This window comes from Cicer arietinum, chromosome 3 (assembly GCF_000331145.2).
Source record: "Cicer arietinum cultivar CDC Frontier isolate Library 1 chromosome 3, Cicar.CDCFrontier_v2.0, whole genome shotgun sequence".
NCBI lineage: Eukaryota > Viridiplantae > Streptophyta > Magnoliopsida > Fabales > Fabaceae > Cicer > Cicer arietinum.
This window is the reverse complement of record NC_021162.2, coordinates 57132106-57154678: the sequence shown is the minus strand read 5'-3', so window position 1 is coordinate 57154678 and position 22573 is coordinate 57132106. Positions and strand designations below refer to the sequence as shown.

The 22573-nt window shown below is 34.6% G+C and overlaps 2 protein-coding genes across 2 annotated transcripts; one reads left to right on the top strand and one right to left on the bottom strand.

The window, feature by feature from the left end:
* Positions 1-2655: 2655 nt before the first annotated feature.
* On the top strand, positions 2656-18271 carry LOC101510878 (protein root UVB sensitive 5). The gene is made up of 15 exons (XM_004492378.4): positions 2656-2975; positions 3572-3631; positions 4150-4304; positions 5075-5175; positions 5518-5576; positions 5714-5760; positions 5849-5927; positions 6017-6089; positions 6858-6947; positions 7136-7195; positions 7295-7408; positions 7510-7570; positions 7657-7775; positions 7892-7984; positions 17795-18271. The coding sequence occupies exons 1-15, from the start codon at positions 2836-2838 to the stop codon at positions 18023-18025; spliced, it is 1482 nt and encodes a 493-aa protein (XP_004492435.1). The 5' UTR covers positions 2656-2835; the 3' UTR covers positions 18026-18271.
* LOC140919587 (uncharacterized) lies at positions 14218-15269 on the bottom strand. The gene has a single exon (XM_073365945.1). The coding sequence runs from the start codon at positions 15205-15207 to the stop codon at positions 14218-14220; it is 990 nt and encodes a 329-aa protein (XP_073222046.1). The 5' UTR covers positions 15208-15269.
* Positions 18272-22573: the final 4302 nt, after the last annotated feature.

The following is a 22573-nucleotide window of genomic DNA, read 5'->3' as shown; positions in this document are numbered from 1 at the left end:
TTAACTTAATTTCAGGTAACGTTTTAGTCCTTTATCTTTTTTTTTTTCCGATTTAGTCCTTTATTCCTAACAATATCAAATAAAGTATGAAAATATGAGTTTATTTGAAGATTTGCGTTACGAATTTGATGAAATTTGTATTATATTGAAGAATATAATTAATTTTATGAGTTTTGATTGAATTTTTTTTTTGAATTTTTGTATAAAAAAGGATATCATTGTTGAAATTTTAAAACATAAAATATCAAATTGTCACTTAAAATTAAAATAAAGGACCAAGTCGGGAAAAAAAAAAGATAAAGGACTAAAACGTTACCTGAAATTAAGTTAAGGGACCACAAATGTAATTTAGCCTACATCTTAATTTAAATACATAAGTAAAATAATACAACTTAATAAATAAAATAAATTAAATAAATGGATATACCTGTAAAAGGATCATGTAACCTCTCAACTGTCGAGTGTCGTGGACATCCCCATCTCCCATGTTATCATAAAGGAAAACCAATGCCGCGACAGCCCACGAATAGTGTCGACAACAATCCAAATCAATAAATAAACTAATGTATTTCGCCTCCACACGCGTATGCGTTTTATCGGCGAAAATTGTGCTGCCAACTAAATGCAATAGATACGTTCTAGCCGCACACTCAAACTGATTAGTTTGAATGAGATGACTATATAAGTCACGCAACCACTGCAATCTATATTGGGCACATTTATTAAAATTAATCTCAGCTAGAGATTCCTCCTAAGTTGCACCTAAGTACTCATGTGCAGCTCTCGCATCATTATTAGTGTTCATATTCACAGGTGCATCAAAAAATTTACCATTGGGTGATATGTGAAGGAGAGTCGCGACGTCGTCTAAAGTAATAGTCATCTCTCCAAATGACAAATGAAATGAGCTGGTCTCCCTGTATTTCAACAAATGCGGAGATCAGACCAAATTACTTAAATCAACTTAAACAACTAATTGAATAAATAAATTTAAACAAACAACAAATTAAATAAACTTAATTAAATAACCTTAAACAAATATTTGAATAAAATAAATTTAAATCAACTTAAACAAATATTTGAATAAATAAATTTAAATAAATTTAACTAAACAATTAATTATATATAAATTTAACTAAACAATTAATTATATATAAATTTAACTAAACAATTAATTATATATAAATTTAACTAAACAATTAATTATATATAAATTTAACTAAACAATTAATTATATATAAATTTAACTAAACAATTAATTATATATAAATTTAACTAAACAATTAATTATATATAAATTTAACTAAACAATTAATTAAATAAACTTAATTTAATATTTAAATATATAAATTTAAATAAACAATTAAATATATAATTGAATAAATATATTTCAATAAACACTTGAATTAAATAGACTTAAAATGCCTCAAATTGAAATATACCTCTCCTTCCCATAGCCGCCGAGCCACGTGGTGCTCATACTGTGTCAACACATGTCTCAACATAGGTCCTCCGGGGAATCCAGCATCATCAGCATGTTCCATCTGAGGCTCAGGGACATCCTCCTCCATCTGAGGCTCACGGACATCCTCCTCCATCTGAGGCTCACGGACATCCTCCTCCATCTGAGGCTCAGGGACATCCTCCTCCAACTGAGGCTCAGGGACATCGTCCTCCATCTGAGGCTCAAGGACATCCTCCTCCATCTGAGGTTCACGGACATCCTCCTCCATCTGAGGCTCAGGGACATCCTCCTCTATCTGAGGCTCAGGGACATCATCATGGATGTCTTGTCTTCGACGACGATGCCTAATTTGACGATTTGCTTCGTTTCGTCGTCTATTTGATGCTGTTGGTGGAATTCTCTATGCACCATCAGCACCTCTATTACCACCTATAATGTTGCGAATAATTTGGCCGAAGGCACCTCTCATCCTAGGCACTGCAACATATAAATATATAAATATTAAAAAAATTATAAACAATAAAAAATCAATGTAACAATATATAAATAATGTTTCCCAAGATAATATATAAACAATATATAAATAATGTTTCCCATTTAGTTTCAAAAAAATTATAAATAATATATAAAAATATGTTTCGAAACTTTGAAGGAATCCAAATTTTCGAAATGCATTTTGAAACTTTCCCAAGACCTTCGAAACTTTCCCTCAATTTCGAACATTTGCCAGGCCTTTCGAAAGTTTCACTGCCCTTGCATTTCGAATCTTTCTACATTCAAGAAACTTTAGAAAGTTTCTTGTTTCGAAGATTTCAAAATATTCGAGAGATGCATTTCGAAGATTTCAAATTCAAGTAAACTTTCGAAAGGTTCTTGTGTTTCGAATCTTCCAAATCTTCGAGGGATGCATTTTGAAAGTTTCAAATAAATGCAAAGTTTCGAAAATGAACTTACTTTTGCGTTTTGAATCTTTCAGATCTTCGAGGGATGGGTTGAATCAAAATCGAATATTTGAAATTTTCGAATGACTTGGTAAAAAATGTGGGTAAATTTTTTTTTGGGTTTTTATACATGAGATGAAGGGTAAAATAGTCTTTTAATCATGACTGAGGGGTGTCTGGTACAAAACTCCATATGTGACATGCCTGTTTTATTAGCCCAAAAGATTATATGGCCCGGGTTACAGCACAAAATATTTTCCGGTTCAAATTAACCGACCCGACCCTACCGGATTCGTGGCTCTTTCTCTATTTCCAGCTTTGGATATTGGTGAATGGTGAAGAAAGTTGCAGAAGAAGAAGCAATAAATCTTCTAAAAGTTTGCAACTTTCTCACAATTTAATTATAAAGAAGTTTCTAAATTTGTTTCAATGTCTCACACCTTGCAATTGTTATCATTCACTTCAAGTACATTCAATTCTTCACTGAAGTTGAAGAGAGTTAGACCTCGTTGTTTTCAAATCTTATGTTCTTCTGAACATTCAAGTTTCAAAGAGGATGATAATGGAGGGTTTGATACTAACCTTTTTGCTTGTTTTTTTTCTTAAGAAATGGAAACTTTAAAATTTGCATTTTTATGGGGTAATTTTTTTTTGCACCATCAAGTTTATTAGTTTATGAAGGGTAAGATTAATTTATATAATTTATCTGTTGTAATGTTGTTGAGAAGAAAGGGGTGGAATTATTTGGGGAAAGGAAATTTTGACAATTTTAGTAGCTGATTGAAGCATTTGGTTACATTGGCATCCTTTTGATTAACAAAATTTAGACAACTTATTTGTTGTAGACAGGGAAATAATTGAATTTGGAATTTTTTTTTAAGGGTTCATTTGAATTAATCAAACTAAGATTTTGACTTTGATGCAATATTTTAAAAACTGAACCGGACATTGAACCATTGAGTTAAGACCTTTGGGTCATGATTCATCGGTTTTAAACAGATCGAATTGAGAAGAAACCACAATTGAATCACTCAAATAACCGAATTGTTCACAGTGCCGGTTCATGATTCAACTAGTTGAACTGTTCAGTTTTGTTTTTGTAACAATGCTTTGATGTGTTTCAGTGTACCGATTAACTCACTCTCATTTTGTTGTGTTGTTTTAGAGGCGAAGGCTTATCGCGGGTGATATTGGTGGAGAGATATAGCAATGGTACTGCTAAGAGGTTTTTACTTAACTATACCATATGTTAAGTGGTTTCTATTTCTTAGTTAAGTTTAGTTTATGTTTTTGACTCTTATAAGTGCACATTCTTGAAGGCTTTTGCATTAGCAGTAATGCTAGTGGTTGTTGTGAAGTTAGGAGATTATGGAATACTAATTCACATTAATTATCACATTAGTAGAAAACATAAATGAAATACAAAATTGCTTCATTAGAAACAATGTTTGCATCAGCTATGAATAGAAAATAGTCATGCCCATGTTTGCTTGTTGCCAAGGTTTTAAATTGTAGTTCGTAACTGCAATTGTGACCGAACAATAACATCAAGGTTTTTGTGTTTCTCGCCAATGAAATTGTAGCCACATCGTCCGCATTTGTCCACGGTTATCAAAGATCGCAACTAATGGTGGCTGCAGCTACAATCACAATTTAAAATCTTGCTTGAGTTTTTGGAATATTCTTGTTACCTCTTCTCCGAAACAAATTTCAACTATGACCTTTTCTCCCCCTTATGAGCAGATATGTATTAGGAGATGATTTGCAGTTGCGAACCATTCTTATTGAGGAGGATAGGTCTATGGCAAACAGGTTTGGTGTTTCCCATTCTCCTGATAAAAGACTATCCTGGCTTCCAAAGATGATTAAAGATTTTATTCTACCTGCAGGCTTTCCTGGTGATTAACATACATTCCTTTTATTAATTATCTATTATGTTAAACAGCTTTTCTGTTTTTTTCTTCTTGTCATTGGTAGACAACTGAAAAACACAAACTCGGTTTTACTGATTGATCTGAGTTCCAGTTTATAGAAATATATAGTAATTTAAACTTCAAAGCTTTAGAAAGTAGGATAAACATTGTAATTGCAACATGTTCATTTTGAAAATTTCATTGTTCATTCTTCTTTGGTATGAAATACTTTAAAACATGATGCCACAAAAATAATATCCAACAGGTGATGAATTTCTAATGATTTACTTCTTTGTCCTTAATTATAACTAACCCCTTTTTAGAAAAAAATTGTCCCTAAATATCCCGATGCTAATTACTAGATACATTTATTATTATTTTTTTCAAATATGTCTCTAATGAATACTACTAGTTTGTCTTAGAAGATGAAAAGTTAAATTGAACACATCTATTCTATAAGGGTAGTTCAGTAATAGTCATACCCAAAATATACACATTAATTACACTATTAACTTATCTTAATATATGAGAAAAGTGCCAAAGAGACTTATAAGTAGGGACGGCGGTAGTAAGTAAGACTGACCTAAGGGTCACTTGCACCAGAGTTCAAGAGTAGAAAACTAGAAGAAACAAACATTAAAAACTTCAGTAGACGTTTCACTTCAATAGAGAAACTTCTAGAGTTTTTAACTTCAGTGATTAGATGAAGTTGGAGGGTGACCATTTGTTTACTTATATTTCTCAATGTGATGCAGCATCAGTCTCAGATGATTATTTGCAGTACATGTTACTACAGTTCCCTACCAATGTGACTGGATGGATATGTCACACCATAGTCACTTCAAGTCTCCTAAAGGCATGACATTCTTTCTCATGCTTGTTGGTTTTATTTTATTTTTCCTCAGGAATGTTCGCATTGTGAATATTTGATTAATTTTTATGGTTGGTTTGTGTGCATTTGGTGCTCTTAGCTACGAATTTGGTAATTACTATTAGTACACAAAGTCTCATTGTGCATGTCAGTGACTCAGTGAGGCTTACGTCAAATATTTCTAAGCGATTGTGCAATGAAGTCTTGTGCAATTCTATGTGCTCCTTCACTATGTCATCTTATGCTTATAATTTGTTTCTCTATCACAAATGTAAGGAATGATGATTGTGTTTCTGTCCTCTGTCAAAATTTATACTTCACTTGCAGGCGGTTGGTATTGGTTCTTTCTCTGGAACCACAGCAGCTGCTTCTGCTGCTGCCATCAGGTGAATTATAAATTTTAAATCTTACACTTTTGTATACTAATATACCACATTTATATGCACATAGTAATATATTAAATGCTTCTATGCAGCCCTTATGTGTTATTATTATTTTTATGAGGTTTGTTGCATGTTGTTAGATGGGTCTCAAAGGATGGCATTGGAGCTGTCGGGCGCTTATTCATTGGTCTGGGAATTCATGAAGAAACCCTAAGGAAGCAAATATTTGTGTGCTAAACTTTTAAATTTTAACTCACTGTTATTAGTTTTTCCAGGTGGACGGTTTGGAAATCTTTTCGATGATGATCCGAAGCAATGGAGAATGTATGCAGATTTCATTGGCAGTGCTGGAAGGTCTGAACATGCACTCTTGTTTTCCTATGGAAATATGCAAATGAACTATAGCTCTAAAGAAACCCTTACCCCACCGGTATCTCATGCAGCATTTTTGATCTGACAACCCAGTTATATCCTGCCTATTTCCTTCCTTTGGCATCTCTTGGAAATCTTACTAAGGTATTCAATCTTACTGAACACATGGAACTAGACATATTCTTTGTCTGTGAGAAGGTGCTAAGGTTTTAGAGGGTTCTTGGTTAGTTGGTTAGTATGAAAGATCTAGCTTACTGTTAGGATTGTTATATTATTTTAGGATTGTTATATTATGTTATGATTGTAAAGCCTGCTTAGTGAGTCTTGGTATGACTACAAATCAGTAGCGGATGAACTCAGATAAGTTAGTAGATTGAATTTGAATTATTAGGTAACATTAACGGTTGAACTGACTGATAAATATAAAATGATGTAAAAAGATATTTTTAAATAATGTTTATTTTTTTCATTGAAGATGATAAGGGTAAAAATGGAAGAAAATGTGATACGCTATAAGCTATAAGACCAAATGCTACTTGAAGTAGCATATAAAAAAAATTCTAAGCTCGTACATAGTGAACCAAACAACTCTACTTTGATCATACGAGCTTGTCCGCTACATGGTAGCGGTTTATCCTTGCGAAACAGAGCCAAAATTTTATAATGCAGTTTTCACATTCAGATGCAATAGTCCTTTGCTCTCTTTCCGGAAATTCTCAAGAATGATTTTGGTATATTGAAAAAAACCAGAGATGTAACAAATTCATTTTGAACATACATCCTGAAAATAAATGTGCTTCATAGTAATTAAAAACAGTTTTAGTTGTGCACTTCATGTATACAGATGGATGGCTCAATATGTTGTTCACATATGGTTGTAATTTTCTGGGTTTGACTTTGACATCAAAACAGGCTATAGCAAGAGGACTAAAAGATCCTTCTTTTCGAGTGATTCAAAACCACTTTGCAATTTCATCAAATGTAGGAGAGGTAGCAGCAAAGGTATACTCTTATGTCATAACTAAAAATTACACTTTTTCTAGTAATAATGTTATTTGATTCTATGTAGCTGGCTCTACTTCGTGAGATTAGGCTTGATTGTTATTATTGTTGAATGTTCTCCAATGTACATTTGGTTCAAAAATATAAAGAATTTTCCTCATATAATTGTTTCATTGAAATATCTCAAGGAAGAAGTTTGGGAAGTGGTAGCTCAATTGGTTGGCCTTGGTTTGGGCATATTGATACTGGTAAACTACATGATTTTTCAGGATACCTTTATTTCTTATTGTGGCAGCACCAAGATACTGTTGGTTGCCATGTTACATTCTTTTAGCTTTCTACCGCAGGATACACCCGGTCTTGTAAAATCATATGCTGTACTTTCATCAACTTGGTTGAGTGTGCGACTTCTTCATCTTTGGCTACGTTATGAATCACTTTCAGTTCTCCAGTTTAACACGGTAAGCGTGTAAGGCATGAGCTAATGTAGAATCTAGTACAAATAAATCTGTTATGATTGATTTGTTTTGTTATTTACCTTTTTTGTAATTATTTTTTGCAGATAAATCTTAAGCGTGCTCGCATACTGGTTAAATCACATGTTTTACATTCCACCGTTCCAGGTTAGATTCAGATATATTCAGCGGCTTTCTTGTGAGTTATTACGTTTCAAGGTGATTTTTCAGTATGCCGAATGGATTTATTTCAGGATGCATGGATTGCAACAGGGAAGAGGATATATTAGCTTGGTCACAGTTCATGAAGCCAAAAATAATTTTTGGTTCACCCTTAGAGAAGATGGATGGCATGGAGAAATCTCATTTTATGGTATAGGATCATTATTGCTGCTATTATCACAGTTTAATGAAGGAAATCAAGAAATTAATGGTTATTTATTCTAAATTTGGGAATCGTATAATTAGTGTCATACTAATGGCGTGCAGGTAGGGGCTCTTCTAAAATTATATGCAAATGAGAAATATATTCTTGTGGTCAATCAGCAGCTAGATGATTTGAAGTTTTATGTTTCTTTCAAGGTATGCTTCTTTTGTCTTAACCCTTTAGTTTTCAGGGGAAAGCGACCTTGATAAACCAAAGTTCGGCCCATGGTTCGAACTCGGTTACTCCTGATCGATTCGACATTAATTGAAGCTCATTAATCATTTGAGCTCAATCACTTAAGAATTAATTGGAAAACACAGTCCCCGTTTGGCCTAGATTTTATGATTAGATATAAAATCCATTCATGACTTTTGCGGTTTAGGATAGTTGATCATTGGCACGTTACAAAACTTCTATAGCTTAGTGATTAGGAGTTTGATCTTGCCGCACCTAGTCACAGCCAGTTGAACTTTAACAAATGTAGGTGCGTTAGTGCATTTTTGTCAAAATCTGTCTTTTTATTATTATAATATCCCTCAATTATAAGAACTTGATTGTATAGGAGCACTAATTATATTTTGTTTATTTATCTTAGTAATCTTGTATTGTCAGCCTACTCAATAAAAAAATAAAAATACATTTCTCTTAAGATGGTATCAGAGTTCTCGATCTTTGAGAGTCTGCTTCCGCATAACCTACCACCTACATTGCGGTTTCTTTTTTTCCTAAAACCCTAGCCACCTTCATTGCAGCAATGAGATTTCTTTTTGGCCTATTCGCTGCCATTCCTAAAGTGTTCACTATTCACGCCGCTACTGTTCACGTTTGTTTGACCATCTTTGACTGCCTACTTCGCGCCACCGCCCATACCACAAGACTCGCCACCATTAGATCGACTATAACCCAAAGTGCCGCTGTCAACAGCCCACTCACGCGCTCCCACGCGCCTTCCAGTCTGACGCGTGACGCCCACTCACGACGTCATCTCCGGCGCGTGTGCACCACGCGCCACCTTATAGACCTCTGTTCACCGCCGTTTTCAACAAGATTGTAGATCGACCGTTTATCGTCCCGTTTTGGGTGTTCACTTTCCGATTGGAGCATTTTTGTTTATGGGTCATTTGAAGCTCACACGGCTTTTTTGCTCGGACTTTTCTGTTACAAACATTGGCCACTATTGTAATTGCAGCATTATAGCACACTTACAATATGACAGCTAAAGAAAGGAAAAGTGGATTGACCTCACTCAATGAAGATGCAGTAGAGAAGATGAGATCCTTTTTTAATAAGTTGGAGAAACCAACCGGTACTAGTTCTCTAGTATACTCAGATACATGACTATTTTCTTTTGGACTTAATGCTTCAGATACACCCTATAACCATTATTGGATACTGGAATCTGGAGCCACTAACCACCTAACACCTTTACCTACACACTTCTCCATTTATTCACCTTGTCCTAGCAACGCAAAATATCCATAGCAGATGGTACCCTTATAATGGTAGCAGGTCAAGGAGATGTGCAAATAAGTTCATCTATAACTCTAATAAATGTCCTTCATATTCCTGAATTGTCCACTAGATTAATTTCCATACAAAAACTAACACAAGACCTATCATGTAATGTATTTTATAACAAATCTTGTGTCCTTCAGAACAAGAACTGGGGGAGGACGATTCGTAATGCTAGAGAATGCAATGGTCTTTATTACTTGAATAACCAAAATCTTCCTCCAAATCTACTCAGCAATAGCAACTCCACTACAAGGAATTTGCCATATAGCTACAGAGGTTTTTGGTGACGGACGATAAAGCTGTATGTATAAGTGACATATACCTACAGCTGTTGCTATGAACTGTGGGTACAAACATCATATAGTTACATAGTTATTCATATGCAACTATATTTTTTTGGTGAAACGTTCATCATCGATGGTATAGGTACGTTATATATATTATTTTGTGGGCAACATATGTGCTATTTTAACTTTCATGAAGAGCTGGCTGTCTCTCTCTCACTCATTGGTAACCCTAAATCATGTGTGCTTTCACTCTTTCAAACCGTCACAGACCACCGTCACTCAACACGACATTCTCGTCAAACACATGCCTCTGTCACACACCTACCAGTGTCGAGCACCACGATGAAGACAAAATAGGTGACGCGAAGTGATGCGAAGGAGACTGGATTATGGTGGCACTGGGTCCTTTTGTTCTAAATCAATAAAGACTAACAGGGACAAGGTCATTTTGTACCATTGCCGCCTTAGTCATCCTTCATTTAGAGTCGTAAAGTAGTTGTTTCCTTCGCTCTTCAAGAAATTTAGATGTAGATAGTCTTCAGTGTGAGTTTGCTAAACACAAATGTGTACCTTTTCCAGTTATTAACCAAATGAGTACTTCCCCATTTCGTTTAGTTCATATTGATGTATGGGGCCCTTCTAGTGTTCCAAATAGATCAGGTGTTCGTTGTTTTGTAACCTTTATTGATGATTGTACTTGGGTTACTTTGGTTTACTTACTAAAAAAAGGGAATTAACAAAGAAAGGGAATTGAACAATGAATCGGTCAACCTAATCAGAATCAGAGTGATTCTGCTAGGAAGAACAAAAAGAATTTTATTGAATTGAATAGAAGAAGAATGGTTACAATAGGTCCCACGACCTTGCTGGTTCCACAACCAGAAATTCTGTTAACACCCAAAACTGCCTCAACTTCTAACAGCTATTCCTTCTTATAGTTCATTTATTCCCTAACTGCCTAACTAACTTTTAGACACGTGTTACATTAGGAAGTTTTCAACCACTAACTGCCTAACTAACTTTTAGACATGTGTTACATTAGGAAGTTTTCAACCAAACTCTCCTATTTCCCCTCTGATATACATTTCTAATAGTAGGCTTAGGGCTATTAGTCTTATCACTACCCCCCCCTAAAAGAACTAACTTGTCCTCAAGTTGGAAATCAGGAAAATTGTCTTGAATGTTTGCTGCCAATTCCCAGGTACACTCATGCTGAGGAAGATCTTTCCATTTAACTAGCACCTCTAAGTAACCCTGCTTGTCCTCTCTGCTATCCAATATGGCTTCTGGGGTCACTTCCAACTCTAATTCTTCATTTAACATAGGTGGAAGTGGTTGAGGCTGCTGGTGTGGCTTCAATGCTTTCTTCAACAAAGATACATGAAAGACCGGGTGAATTTTAGCATGACTAGGGAGGATTAACTTGTAAGCCACTGGGCCAATCTTGCTACTAATTTGATAAGGGCCATAGAAGCGGGGGACAACTTAGCATAAGGTCTATTGGCCAACGATTTGAACTTATAGGGCTGTAATTTGAGATAGACCCAATCATCTATCTGAAATTCAACAACCCTTCTGTGCTTGTCTGCATTCTGTTTCATTTGGTTTTGGGCTTTAGTCAAGTTCAACTTCAATTCTTCAAGAATAGCATCCCTCTGAAACATTAATCTGTTGACTTCTTCTACTTTAGAAGGTATAGCTCCAGCCTTTAGTAAACTAGGAGGGTCTCTACCATATAAGGCACGAAAAGGAGTCATCCCAGCTGAACTATTGTAATTGGAATTAAACCAAAATTCTGCCCAGTGCAACCCATCTAACCACTTCTTAGGCTTAGGACCTACAAAGCATCGCAGATAAGTTTCTAGACATCTATTTGTTACCTCAGTTTGCCCATCTGACTGAGGATGATAGGAAGTACTCATTTTTAATTGAGTTCCAGCCAGCTTGAACAACTCTTTCCAGAAATGGCTCAAGAACAAAGGGTCTCTGTCAGAAACAATGGTGGTTGGAAACCCATGCAGCTTCACTATTTCTCTCACAAACACCGCAGCTACATCCTTGGCTGAGTAAGGATGTCCCAAAGCAAAAAAATGGGCATACTTAGTGAGCCTATCTACCACTACTAGAATGGTATCCCTTCCTCTAACTTTAGGTAATCCACCAATAAAGTCTAATGAAATATCCATCCAAACTTGCTGAGGAATAGGGAGCGGTTGTAATAATCCTGCAGGAGTGAGTGTCGAGTACTTATTTCTGTGGCAAACTTCACACTTATCAACAAAGCTCTTAATATCTGCCCTCATGCCTTCCCAGTACAGAAATGTAGCAACTTTTTTGTAAGTTCTGAAGTATCCAGAGTGGCCTCCCATAGGTGTTTCATGGCATTCAGCAATGATAATAGGGATTCTGTTAGACAGCCTAGAAAGAACTAGTCGTCCTTTGTAATAAAGCACTCCTTTTCTCAACTCAAAGTTCTGATGTGCCGTAGGGTTAATGATCAGATCTTGCATCATTTGCATCCACTTAGATTCTTGTTGTAATTCCTGAATCCAAGTATCTTTTTCATCCACAGATAAAACTGAAATCACTGAATACATCATCTTTCTTGAAAGAGCATCTGCCGCCGAATTTTCAGCCCCTGGCTTGTACTGAATTTCAAAATCTAACCCTATAAGCTTGACTGCCCATTTGAATTGTTCATCTGAAAATAATCTCTGCTCAGTGAGAAACTTAAGACTTTTCTGGTCTGTCTTTACAATGAAGTGTCTTCCCATCAAATAGTGTCTCCACTTCTGAATGGCTTGAACCCGCGCCCTTAATTCTCTTTCATACACGGACTTTTGTTGAGATCTAGTAGACAATCCTTTACTCCAAAAAGCTAGAGGCCGCCCTTCTTGCATTAGTACAGCTCCCAACCCCTTGCTGGACGCATCTGTTTCAATTATAAATTGCTTATTGAAATCAGGTACAGCCAGCATAGGTAAGTTCACCATAGCAGTCTTCAATTCCTCAAAAGCATAACTAGCTTCAGGTGACCAAACAAATGCATCTTTTTTTAGTAAATCAGTGAGCGGTTTGGCTTTTCTACCATAGTTTTGCACAAATCTTCTGTAGTAACCAGTCAGCCCTAAGAAACCCCTTAGGCTTTTGATGTTGGTAGGTGTAGGCCAAGACTTCATATCTTCAACCTTGGAATTATCAGCTGCCACTCCTTCTCCTGAGATGATATGGCCCAAGTATTCTAAACTGGACTGCCCAAAACTACATTTTTTTAGATTGGCTTTTAGATCATTCTGTTTCAATATGTCCAGAACTAGTTGCAAATGTTGTGCATGAGCCTTCATATCAGTGCTGTAGACTAGTATGTCATCAAAGAACACCAATGTGAATTTTCTCAAATAAGGTTTTAGGATGTCATTCATCAAGGCTTGAAAAGTAGATGGAGCATTAGTTAATCCAAAGGGCATTACAAGGAACTCATAGTGTCCCTCATGAGTCCTAAATGCTGTTTTTTCAACATCCTCTGTTTTCATCCTGATTTGGTGATACCCTGATTTGAGATCCAACTTAGAAAACATCTGTGCCCCCCCTAATTCATCTAATAACTCTTCAATAATAGGAATGGGGAATTTGTTAGGAATGGTAATTTTGTTAAGAGCCCTATAGTCTACACAAAATCTCCAACCTCCATCCTTCTTTTTCACTAAAAGGATAGGACTAGAATAGGGACTTATACTCGGTCTAATCACTCCAGCGTCGAGCATTTCCAATACTAACTTCTCTATTTCAGTTTTCTGGTAGTGTGGACATTTGTAAGGCCTTAAGTTTGGAATTTCAGTACCTTCTTTCAGATGGATGGCGTGATCATGCCTTCTAGAGGGAGGTAGCCCTTGAGGATTCTGAAAAACTTCCTGAAACTGCTGTAGTATTTCCTCAATCATCTCTGGAGTTTGGTGTTGTTGCTGCCGCCTGCCTTGTTCATTATCACACTGCAACAATAATCCTTCACCCTCCTTCAACAATACTTGCATAAGGGCACCATAAGATAGTTCAGTTTTGGTCAAAGCTGGATCCCCTGCGATAGTGATCACTGAATTCCCTTTTTTCACGGTCAACTCCATCTTACCAAAATCTGCCTTCACCTCTCCCAACCCAGCCAACCAATCTAGCCCAAGAACTAAGTCTACTCCTTTCAAACTGAAAAGATAGAAATCTTGAATTACCTCTAATTTTTGCATGCAGAATTTTAGCTTCGCACATTTCCCTTTGCCCTTTACTTTATGTCCATCTCCCACTTCAACCATATACACTGGAGTTTCTGCTACTTGTAGTTGTAACCTCTCCACTAACTGCTTGGAAATAAAGTTGTGGGAAGCTCCACAGTCAATGAGAATGACTACAGGTATCTCTTCTATGTTTCCCCTCACCTTCCAAGACTTAGTAGATGTCAACCCAGTCATGGAATACATGGATAACTGTAATGAGTTGGAAGAGTCCACCTGACTCAAGTCTTCATTTTCTGGTTCTTCATCTTCCTCTTCAGCTAAAAGCAACATCCTCAGCTGTTTATTTTTCACACCATTTCTCTACTGGAAGGGTTCATCACATCTAAAGCACAACCCTTTTTCTCTTTTTTCTTTCATCTCAACACTGGACAGTTTTTTATAATCTCCTCTTGTTCTAGAACTTTCCGCATCTAAGTTTGGTCTGATGGTATTATTCACACTGCCCATGGAAGAGCCCTCTCTCTGTTTATTTACTGCAGTCTGGGGTTCCAGGGTCACCATCTTACTATAAGAATTTGGTTTATATGAGCTATAGGATCTAGAATATGTTCCACTATTCTTCTTTAATAACACCAGATTCTTCTGTTCCACTAATATAGCTTTTTGAATTAATTCTGACAGAGTAGCCAAATCATACAATTTCACTTCAGCTTTGATCTCTTCTTTTAATCCATTAAGGAAAATTCCTCTAACAAAATCTTGATTGACTTCCCTCAAAGCCCCAGCATATTTTTCAAACAGTTCAACATATTCCTCAACACTATTGTTTTGTTTCAAAGAAAGTAACAATTCGAAGGGATTTTGAATCATAGAGGGTTGGAAGCGCCTTACCACAGCAATCTTGAAACTCTCCCAAGTTGGATTAGGGTTGCAACCTTCCCACCATTGATACCAACTAAGAGCTTTGCCCTCCAAGGAAATTATCGTGGCTTGCATCTTCTCCTCTGCTGTCACGCCTCTAATTGCAAAGTACCGCTCCAATTTCTGGATCCACCCGTACGCGTCGTCCCCCAAAAAAATAGGGATTTCCAATCTTCTCCAACAATTTGGATTCAGACTTCGCTGATGACTCTCTCCTTCATTCTCACTTTCGCTTCCACCCTCCCGCGAGTGTCCATTTCCGTTTATCCCCAATTTGTTGGCTATCGCCGATAACAGCTCTTCGGTTTTCTGCATTCGAGCTTCGTTAAGCTCCAATCGCAATCTCATTCTCTCGCGATCTTGCTTCAGCTCCTCCATCTCTTGAGTCCAACTCTCATCGTTTCGTGCCATTCTTCTGGTAGAGACCATAGACGATTGCGGCAGCGATTGGTTGGTGGTGGATCCACTCCCTCAAGCACCAGAAACGGTGCTCTGATACCAGTGATACCACCACTGGAATTAACAAAGAAAGGGAATTGAACAATGTATCAGTCAACCTAATCAGAATCAGAGTGATTCTGCTAGGAAGAACAAAAAGATTTTTATTGCATTGAATAGAAGAAGAATGGTTACAATAGGTCCCACGTCCTTGCTGGTTCCACAACCAGAAATTCTGTTAACACCCAAAACTGCCTCAACTTCTAACAGCTATTCCTTCTTATAGTTCATTTATTCCCTAACTGCCTAACTAACTTTTAGCCACGTGTTGCATTAGGAAGTTTTCAACCAAACTCTCCTATTTCCCCTCTGATATACATTTCTAATAGTAGGCTTAGGGCTATTAGTCTTATCAGGTTACTTTGGTTTACTTACTAAAAAAAAATTCAAAGTCGGTTATGTGTTTGTACATTTCTTCTCCATTATAAAAAACCAATTTATAGTGAGTATTAAGAGAATTAGGTCCGATAATGCCAAAGATTACTTTAGTCACGAACTTAATTCTTTTTGTTAAAAGGAGAGCATTATTCATGAGTCATCATGTTTTAAAACACCCTAACAAAATGAGTTTGCTGAGAGGAAAATGGACACCTATTAGATCAAACCCGAGCTATGTTATTTCAAAATAAGGTTCCCAAGAAATTTTGGGGAGAAGCAGTATTAACTATTTCGTATCTCATAAATCGTTTACCTGTCCTTGCCTTCAAAACTCCCATGGAGACCATGTCCTCGTTCTAATGTGTCCACCTCTAGTAATCTTACTCCCATAATATTTGGGTGTGCGTCATATGTCTATATCCATAGTGATAGTAGAGGGAAACTTGATCCTAGAGCTTTAAAATGTGTTTATTGGGTACTCTTCCACCAAAAAGGGATACAAATGCTATCATCCACCATCCCAAAAATTATTTGTCTCTCGAGATATCACCTTCTAGTAACAAGAAAGTTATGTTGGTCAAACTCATCTTCAGGGAGAGAATACAAGTAAGGAAGATGAGTCTCTTCTACTTCTTGAGTTGACTCTTGAACCCAAAATTGAGATTGAAATTGATTTTGAAAAAGATGGAAATAACAGTGTTGAGACTGAATTTGTTTTGAGAAAGATGGAAATGATGACACTAATGTAAGATATGAGAAGAATCTAATATGTACAAGAAGAACAAATGTCATTCCTAAATCTATTCACATCCAAGAGTCTAATCCAACTTTACATGAGGTAACTTCCCTTGATCCTTCAAACTCTAGTTGTACAATCTATGAATCTTCTAATGCACAAGAATTAGAACCCAACACACCACCAACTTATGATGACCTCCATATCCCAATTGCCCTCAGGAAGAATACTAGTACGTGTACTAACAAGCCACTCTACCCTCTATCCAACTACCTCTACTTTTGAACAATTTTCACTTACTCATAAAGCCTTCCTCACAAGCCTGAACACTACCAAATACTTACATCTCTATTTGAAGCATTGTCTGACATGAAAAGGAAACAAGTTGCAAGCTGCACTCAGTCAATTCATACACCAACCAAAGGAGGTACACTTGCAAGCTGCACTCAGAATCGTGCAATATTTGAAAGGAACCCCAGGAAGAGGAACTTTGTTAAGAAGAAATGGAAATGTGGGTCTTGAAGCATATATTGATGCTGACTATGCAAGATCAATTGTAGATAGAAAGTCAACCACATATATTGCACTTTCCTAGGTGGGAATCTTAAGACTTGGAATCTTAAGAAACAAAGCGTGGTATCCAGATCCAGTGTTGAAGCAGAATTTAGGGCAATGACACAAGGGATATGCGGGTTACTATGGTTGAAGATCATTTTGGTGGATCTAAAGATAAAATGAGATGAACCAATGAAACTCTATTGTGATAATAAATCGGCTATTAGCATAGTCTATAATCCAGTGCAGCATGACAGAACCAAACATATTGAAGTTGACAGGCATTTCATCAAAGAAAAACTTGATAGTGGCCTAATCGACACTCCATATGTCTCCTCTCAAGGCAACCTTGCAGATCTTCTAACTAAGGGGTTAAACAGTAGCAACTTTGAAAGAATTGTATCCAAACTAGGAATAGATAACACCTATTCACCAGCTTGAGAGGGAGTGTCAAAAATTGTTTCTTTTTATTATTAAAATTCCCTCATTATAAAGATTCCGTTGTATAGGAGTACTAATTATATTTTCCTTATTTATCTTAGTAATTTTGTATATATATCAAATGTATTGTCAGCCTATTCAATAAAAATATATTTCCCTAATTCTTTAGAATTTTTAATGCTTTAAGCTCAAAAGCAATGAAGCATATGAAGGGGTGTATCCTATAAAACACTGATATAAACACAGACACTGTCATTGACACGTAAGTGCTGGTAGTAATTTGAGAAATGTAGTTACATGTGCCTATGTCTTACTAGTGTCAGACACCACATGTTATACACTTGCACACACCTACAACCTGAAGTGTTAGGTGCTACATGTACCTTCTCATCTGTTATCACACTGCAGGTTGGAGCTACAAGTATATCTGTATTGCGAAGTATTTGGCAGACATTCTGGCTTAGTGAGTACTGGGAGAGCAAGGGCAGTGTTTGTGAACAACTTGCCAATAGCCTAATTGAATTGGAAAATAGGTTTGACGATTTCATTCAAAAGTTAAAAGGTGCTAAATGGGATACACAGCAATTAAATTTGAAGGTCCCCAAAGAAATCTCAATAGATGATATTAATACTTTTTAAATTCTAAAATGGTCGAGATGAAAATACTTCATATTTTATAACGCAGAAGTTCTCGAAAGTCGTAGCCTAAAATTTGATCAGCCAAATTATTCATTGTATTAGCAGATTAACAAGCATGCATAACAATATACTTATAGTATTAGGTCACTGTATGCCATGTACTAGCTTTGACAATGCCTTATTGGGAATGCTCCTGTTGTAAATAATATGTTTATTAATTTTGTTCAAAATCCTTAATGTTTGCAATTTTGGGGGATGAAATTCATATTGTTCAAGCTGGATAGTTGAAATGGAAGAGGTCCTCAGATTTTTTATGTGATAAAAAAGTACCTTATCGCACAACTGTAAGACCATCGCAGTTGTATGGGATAGAGTGTTTGGGCAGTAACTAACAAACATGAGGATACAATGGACGTAGCAGATATGAGAATATTGTGTTGAATAAGTGGAAAGATTAGACGAGATAGAATTATAATGACAGCATTAGAGAGAGAATTGGGTAGCACCTGAAAAGATGGCGGAAACTCGGCTTAGATGGTTTGGACATGTCGAGATGAGATGTGTAGGTTTTGTAATAAGGAGAGTAAATTAGATGAAGGGTAGTCAAATTGTTAGAGACAAAGGAAGATCTAGAAAAATTATTTTAAAAAAACTAGAGTTTAACTAGATGATAGAGATATGTTATATAACAGAACATATGGTGTCGTTTGATCCATATAGCCGACTCTATTTAGTGGGATAAAGTTTGGTTTTGGTTGTTATTGAAGTTCACACTGCAATTCAGTGCTTCTATGGTGAACAATTTGGGGAATCCTACTATCTGTGGTCCAACAATTCATGATTCCATTCATCGATAAGTTCTTTGGTTAACCTTGTTTTGTGAGCTATAGAAATTGATGTAATCAAATTGATTTCTTGTTCAAATATAGTTTAGTTAAGCAGGTGCTTGTAGTGCTTTTTTTACTTGTAGCTAAAGAACTTGTTTCTAAGTGTGTGGAGTTATTGTAATAAAAGATCAATGCCTTGTATGGAAAGATTCCTTGCTGGCTAGCTCTCACATTTCAATTCATATCTCTTCCATCAAAATAGAAAGATAGATACATCCACTTCCTAAGCTCAATTGTATTGTAATGCAATTTAAATATCCAACTAGGTGTTCCAATTTAGCATGCAATAGGATATAATGTCATGATATATTTTAGCCATAATACAAATAATGTCATTCACTTTGGAGCAATTAAATGAAGAAAGAAAAAACTAGCTCCTCCTTTAGTTAAAATGTACATTTACTTGAAGGGATAACTTCTTGTCACTGCTTTTCCATTCCAAGCTTGCAAAAAATTTAAATGCTTACATTGATTTTTCAGTTGTTTGTATTATTTTATTTTATGGAATTAAGCAACAAAGATCCAGGAGCAACCAAGGAATTAAGAGAGTGCTTGACTGTGCATTTGACAAATGTGTGATTTTAAATTAACTTGATTTTAAAAAAATGATTTAATTAAAACTGGATTTTACATAAAGTTTTTTATATTTGAATATTTGACTACAAAAAAATGTTTAATAGCTGCATTTTATCACTTCTAGGCAAACTGAAGCTTGAAGATATAATCAATTTCAATTCAAAGTAACCAAATATCTTTAACATTTTTTCTTGAAATCACAATTAATAAAAGGAAAAACCAATTTTGATGCTCTATCTGAATTAAAAAAAAACTATTGAAAGAGAATAGGAAATATATTAGCACATGTATGTGCAGGGTCTAGATATTTCAAGTTAAAAAACTGACTCTAATTACAACTAAATTTGACATTAACTATATCATTATCTCAATCGTAAAAATAAATAAAACCATTAATTTTTTTTGATAAATGTCTTCGAAATTCCGATAAATTTAAAAATCAATCAACGTGGATCGCATATAATTTTCCTATTTAGATCATCATCTACACGCATAAAAAAGGTACAAGTCTAGTGCAAGCAACATTTAACTACTACTTACTAGTCTGCATTCTTCCATTGCTAATTAATAAGGGGTTGGCATGTCATTGTCACCAAGATAAAATTGTTTGAATCATCGCTTCTTTAATTAATACATGGTCACTTTAGTTAGACTAGTACCCTGAAACAGTGGTTAATGCGATGCCAAGTATTATCGTTAAGAAATTGCCAACTGTCCGTGCTACAACAATTGTTATATTAAAAGGAAATTGTGGTTTCACTAGTTAGGTTTCTCTTCTTTACCCTATATTTTGTGTCGTTGATATTTGGGTAGGGTAAAAAGAATATATATAGATTTTATATTCACATTTATAGGTTATTTTTGAAGGCTTTTTAAAGTTATTTAAAATATTAATCACGATCGATCGATGATACTTTGAAAATATAATTTAATGATTTTTTTAGTTTTGATGATCGAGATAATGATTCATTGAAGTCAAATAAAAGAACAAATACAAAATGTCTTTTAAAACTCAATTCGTCTCGAATTAATATCAATCAAGTTACTATCTCAATCGTAAAAACGAAAAGAACCATTAAATTATACTTTAAACAAGTATGGTCGTGATCATCGTTAAAGTTTTAATTAAGTTTTAAACATTGTCCAAGGTAGATCATCTATCAAAGTGGTATCTTGTATAATTTTCCTATTTGAAATCCTAAAAATGAGTGTATCTTCTCAACTAAAGTATTTGGTTATTTTCTAAAACTAGTGGGCCACGTAAAGATGCTCACTTGGATGCACAAATCAAAATGGACCACATTGATACATGATAGATTGTGGATCATTGTTTAAAAGTTTCTTGAAATTTTAAGTTTACGATTCAGTATCACAAACCTCTTCAGAAGTATAAGTTAACGATTTTTCTTGTCATTATAGCTTAAACTAAGACATGATTGATATTATTTTAACAAGTTGATTGCTTTGACAAATTGAATTTTGAGTAACACATTTGTTTTTCGTTATTATCAATATGACATTTAATTTATACTTTCACGAAGTATAGTCGACTGTCCATATAGTTAGGATGACTTTTAAACACTTATATATAAAAATGGTCTAATGTAACGTTCATCCAATCTCTTTAATGGAATTAATGTTTAAAAATATAGTCCAAAAATATGATCTATAAAACCTTCGATCATTGTTAAATGGATATAATTACAATTAAATTAAATTATCAGTAAGTAATACTAAAAAAACTTTAATTAGAATTCCAAACTTATTAAATTTAATGAGATTGGATTTTCTCAAGTGTTTAAGTATTTGAAAAAAGAAAAAAATAATAATTAAATATAATATTTTAATCACTAATTTTTTTTTTTCACTCTAAAATAAACTTTCAAGTAGAATTCAAATTCAAATTTTATTTAATTGCACTACAATTCAAAAAGATTGAACCAATGGACGAAGTAACCAATTTCTGGTTAAACTAATACATTCAATACAATATTTAAAAAAACATGGTTAAAATACCCTTTATATTTTCTTCTTAATAATTTTCTTTTGCTTCATTAAATTAAAAATAGGAACCGGTAGCTGTTACCATTAGGATCAAAATTTGAAATGTTTTATATATGTTTCAATCAACCATCATTTTATTTTATTTTTGTCAAGAATCAACCATCATTTGAAAATCCAAATGATTAAGAAATATGTAGCTTCTTGAACAACTGATTCAATACATCACTTGCAAATATATGGTCTTAAATGTCCTTCGTGATTAATTAAAATTTGATTCCAAGGTATTACATGCACTGTAACTAATTAAATTAAATTATCCGACAAATCGATCGTTATCCTTATTTTTAATAGCTTCCATTACCCCTTTTAATTAATAACAATCTCTTTGAGAGCTATCGTGACGCAATTGTACACTATATTTTCGGTTATATAAATGATTGTACACATAGTTAAGTGACTTCATGATATACATAAATTTTATAAATTAATTTTACACTGATTCAATAATTCAATCTATCAAATCAATTTTATGAGGTCAATTCATTTAATTTATTATTCTTCTCTATCGTATAACTAATTTTAAAATATTATATAAAATTAATTTTAAAAGAATCGTACAAATATGAGTGATACAATAAAACAATAATTTTTTTAATTAAAAATCAATATAAAACTCGTTAATTATGCCTTCTACAAATGTTATTTTCCTCGATAGCTCTACATTCTGCCTAAATATAGTGATATCAAGGATATTTTATCTAAACGTATTCCAACACCTTTGAGAAGATATTTAGGCAACTTGGAGCTATTGCTTATAATCACTTCTCATCCCACAACTGGATACTAGCAACCGACCCAATGCACCATTTGCTTCCTTCTTGAAGCATGAATTTTGAACTCTAAATATTCCTCCAAGCATAATTAGGGTTATGACAATATATATATATATATATATATATATATATATATATATTAAGAAAAATATTTAATTTTAAAGAGTTGAGTGATTAGACTATTCAAGTTAGCTAATAATCTCCAACTTTGTTTATCAAACATAATATATTAAAAATTATTCAAAATT